General features: G+C 49.7%; 1 protein-coding gene across 1 annotated transcript; it reads left to right on the top strand.

The window, feature by feature from the left end:
* The first annotated feature begins 1,099 nt into the window (after positions 1-1,099).
* On the top strand, positions 1,100-3,272 carry LOC135972616 (mediator of RNA polymerase II transcription subunit 15-like). Its single transcript, XM_065551213.1, has 2 exons — positions 1,100-2,029; positions 2,630-3,272. Exons 1-2 carry the CDS (start codon positions 1,489-1,491, stop codon positions 3,130-3,132), a joined length of 1,044 nt encoding a protein of 347 aa, XP_065407285.1. The 5' UTR covers positions 1,100-1,488; the 3' UTR covers positions 3,133-3,272.
* The last annotated feature ends 972 nt before the right edge of the window (positions 3,273-4,244 follow it).

The raw sequence follows: 4,244 nt of genomic DNA, 5'->3' as shown, positions 1-4,244 counted from the left end.
TGTCCCAGGGAGTGATACAAACAAATATTTGGATACAAAGGTTTTTGTGGCTCCCCTCCCCACAATTAGCTTTCTTTCTACTGCCTCAACCAGGACTGAAAGGATTTTATTAGAAGTCCAAGGCACGGAGTGGGGATTTAAAGAGATTGTAATTGCAGAGATGGATTTAGCTGTGCATTAACAAGGACCATTATGGCACATTGGGGACAAGTGGAAGTGAGAATTGTTCAGCTGCTAATTGTATTTTTTTTCTTATTTTAGGACCCATTGTACATTGTATGACAACTCTGATGCTCACATTCAATCATTGGCCCCATAAAGTTTGGCCTGGCCATGAAATCATAATCCCCTTTCCCTCTTCAGTGAGTATTCAAGTTCTCTTTAATACTAGCTTGTGCATACATTAAGGATGGTGTGTGGGAGAGGCTCTGTAAGAACTCAAATGCATGTAAGGAATAGTGCTGCCACCTTCCTGAAAATGCAGGACAGTTCTCTCATTCCGGGCATTGTAAGAAAGCTCCACCTTCTCTCTCTCACCTTGGGCACTGTCTGACCACTAAATAGTCCCAGCAATGACTCCACATCTTAACATCTATAATTAGTGAAAATTGTCTTACTCTTCCCCCTCATTTATATAGTTCCAATGGTGCTTTACAGAGAAGGATCGAGGCAAGATCCCTGCTTGGAGACTCTACAATCTCTGCAGACAATGAACTGGTGAAAAATGTAAAGCCCATTATTCCCCTCCCTATAGTTCTTTGTCTGCTATTCCTGCCTCCTCAACCACAGCAAAGAGTCTTCTATTTATTGCCTTCTTTTAAGGAACACCCTTTTTATTAGGGAAAGAAGGAAAATTGAGACACATGTAAGTCAAATACAGATTGGCAAAGCTGAAAAGGGGAATAAATCTTCAGCGGCTGATGTTTCAACTCTTCTTTCCTTTAAGGCTGAGCTCTCCACCATCAGCCATTGAACCATCACTGGCAGCTGAAGATCCTTATTTTACAAAGACCAACCTCATATTTTGGACTGGGGCTTTCCTGAATGACAACTGACCATCTTCCCCGCAGTGACTATTCAGAGTCTCAGCCATTCTTCTCTGAGGCCTGGTCTACACTACGGGTTTAGGTCGACTTTAGCAGCGTTAAACCGAATTAAGCCTGGACACGTCCACACAACGAAGCCCTTTCTTTCGACTTAAAGGGTCCTTTAAACTGGTTTCTTTACACCACCTCTGACGAGGGGATTAGCGATAAAACCGGTCTTTGCGGGTCGGAATTGGGGTAGTGTGGACGGAATTCGACGTTATTGGCCTCCAGGAGCTATCCCACAGTGCTTCATTGTGACCGCTCTGGACAGCACTCTCAACTCAGATGCACTGACCAGGTAGACAGGAAAAGACCCGCGAAGGTTTGAATTTCATTTCCTGTTTGCCCAGCGTGGAGAGCACAGGTGACCCCGCAGAGCTCATCAGCACAGGTAACCGTGATGGAGTCCTCCCAGGATCGCAAAAGAGCTCCAGCATGGACCGAACGGGAGGTACGAGATCTGCTCGCCATATGGGGAGATGAAGCAGTGATAGCTGAACTCCGTAGCAGTAAAAGAAATGGAAAAGTATTAGAAAAGATCTCCAAGGCCATGAAGGACCGAGGCCATAACAGGGACACACAGCAGTGCCGCGTGAAAATTAAGGAGCTACGGCAAGCTTACCACAAAGCCAGAGAAGCAAACGGAAGGTCCGGGGCAGAGCCGCAAACTTGCCGCTACTACGCGGAGCTGCATGCGATCCTAGGGGGTGCAGCCACCACTACCCCAACCGTGTGCTATGACTCTCTCACTGGAGAAACACACAGGGAAGACGGTTTGGGGAACGAGGAAGATGACGATGGAGGTACTGTAGGTAGCTCACAGCAGCAAGGAAGCGGAGAAACCGGTTTCCCCAACAGCCAGGATATGTTTGTGACCCTGGACCTGGAACCAGTAACCCCCGAACTCACCCAAGACCCTCAGGGCACACAGGAGACCTCTGGTGAGTGTTACTTTGTAACTATTTGTAAACATTACAAAAAAAAAGCAAGCGTGTTTAATGATTACTTTGCCCTGGCAATCGCGGCCAGTACATCTACTGGAAAAGTCTGTTAACGTGTATGGGGATGGAGCGGAAATCCTCCAGGGACATCTCCAGAAAGCTCTCCTGGTTGAAATGGGGTGATTTTATTAAGGGGACATTCAGAGGCGCCCGTTCCTGCTCTTCTGACCAGAAATGTTCCCCGCTGTTAACCACGCGGTGGGGGGAGCGGTGAAGTGATCATCCCAGAGAATCGTGTGTGTGTGTGGGGGGGGGGGGGTGGTTTACTTGTGTTTGTGCCGCATGTTAACCGGGAAACCGCAGCCCCCTCCTTTTACATTGAAACCCCATTTTAAATGGACAACCCAATTCATCCTTGATATGGGAAATGCGCTGCTGTTTGCAACCTTTCCCGCATGTTAAGAAGGTTAAAAAAGCCAAAACACTGTGGCCTACGATGGCTGCCTGCAAGCCGAAATATGCGACCTTGTAATGAAAGAGTGTACCCATTGTTCTCTAAAATGTGTCTTTTTTAACCACCTCTCCCTTCTCCTCCGCCAGCTGCAAATGTTTCTCCTTCGCAGAGGCTCGTGAACATTAGAAAGAGAAAACGTAGGACGAGGGACGAGATGTTCACGGAGCTGCAGATGTCCGCCCAGGCTGATAGAGCACAGCAGAATGCGTGGAGGCAGTCAATGTCGGAGATGAGAAAAGCCCAATATGAACGAGAGGAGAGGTGGCGGGCTGAATCGCGGGAAGAACAGAGCAAGTGGCGGGCTGAAGACGATAGGTGGCGTCAGCTTGCAGACAGACGGCAAGAGGCAATGCTCCGTCTGCTGGAGCATCAAACTGATATGCTCGAGCGTATGGTTGAGTTGCAGGAAAGGCAGCAGGAGCAGAGACCGCCGCTACAGCCCCTGTGTAACCAACAGCCCTCCTCCCCAAGTTCCATAGCCTCCTCACCCAGACGCCCAAGAACACGGTGGGGGGGCCTCCGTCCACCCAGTCACTCCACCCCAGATGATCGCCCAAGCATCAGAAGGCTGGCCTTCAATAAGACTTAAAGTTTTAAAATGCAGTGTGTCCTTTTCCATCCCTCCTCCCCCACCCATCCCAGGCTACCTTGGCAATTATCCCCCTACCTCTGTAAGGAACTAATAAAGAATGCATGAATGTTAAAAAAAATGACTTTATTGCCTCTGCAAGCGGGAGGGGAGGGTGGGGTGGGGTGGGGTGGTTGGTTTACAGGGAAGTAGAGTGAACCGGGTCGGGGGGGTGTTTGGAGGGTTCATGAAGGAGAAACAAACAGAAGTTTCACACAGTAGCCTGGCCAGTCACAAAACTCGTTTTCAAAGCTTCTCTGATGCGCACCGTGCCCTGATGTGCTCCTCTAACCGCCCTGGTGTCTGGCTGCGCGTAATCAGCGGCCAGGCGAGTTGCCTCAACCTCCCACCCTGCCATAAAGGTCTCCGCCTTACTCTCACAGATATTGTGGAGCGCACAGCAAGAAGCAATAACAATGGGGATATTCTTTTCGCTGAGGTCTGAGCGAGTCAGTAAGCTGCGCCAGCGCGCTTTTAAACGTCCAAATGCACATTCCACCACCATTCGGCACTTGCTCAGCCTGTAGTTGAACAGGTCCTGACTCCTGTCCAGGCTGCCTGTGTACGGCTTCATGAGCCATGGCATTAAGGGGTAGGCTGGGTCCCCAAGGATCACGATAGGCATTTCAACATCCCCAATGGTCACTTTCTGGTCCGGGAAGAAAGTCCCTTCCTCCAGCTTTCGAAACAGAGCAGAGTTCCTGAAGACGCGAGCATCATGTACCTTTCCCGGCCATCCCACGTTGATGTTGGTGAAACGTCCCTTGTGATCCACCAGGGCTTGCAGCAGCATTGAAAAGTACCCCTTGCGGTTTACGTAGTCGGTAGCTTGGTGCTCCGGTGACAAGATAGGGATATGGGTTCCGTCTATGGCCCCGCCACAGTTTGGGAATCCCATTTCAGCAAAACCATCCACTATTGACTGCACGTTTCCCAGAGTCACTACCCTTGCTATCACCAGGTCTTTCATTGCCCTGGCAAATTGGATCACAGCAGCCCCCACCGTAGATTTGCCCACTCCAAATTGATTCCCGACTGACCGGTAGCTGTCTGGCGTTGCAAGCTTCCACAGG

This window comes from Chrysemys picta, chromosome 7, assembly GCF_011386835.1.
Source record: "Chrysemys picta bellii isolate R12L10 chromosome 7, ASM1138683v2, whole genome shotgun sequence".
NCBI lineage: Eukaryota > Metazoa > Chordata > Testudines > Emydidae > Chrysemys > Chrysemys picta.
This window is presented reverse-complemented; position numbering and strand designations above follow the sequence as displayed.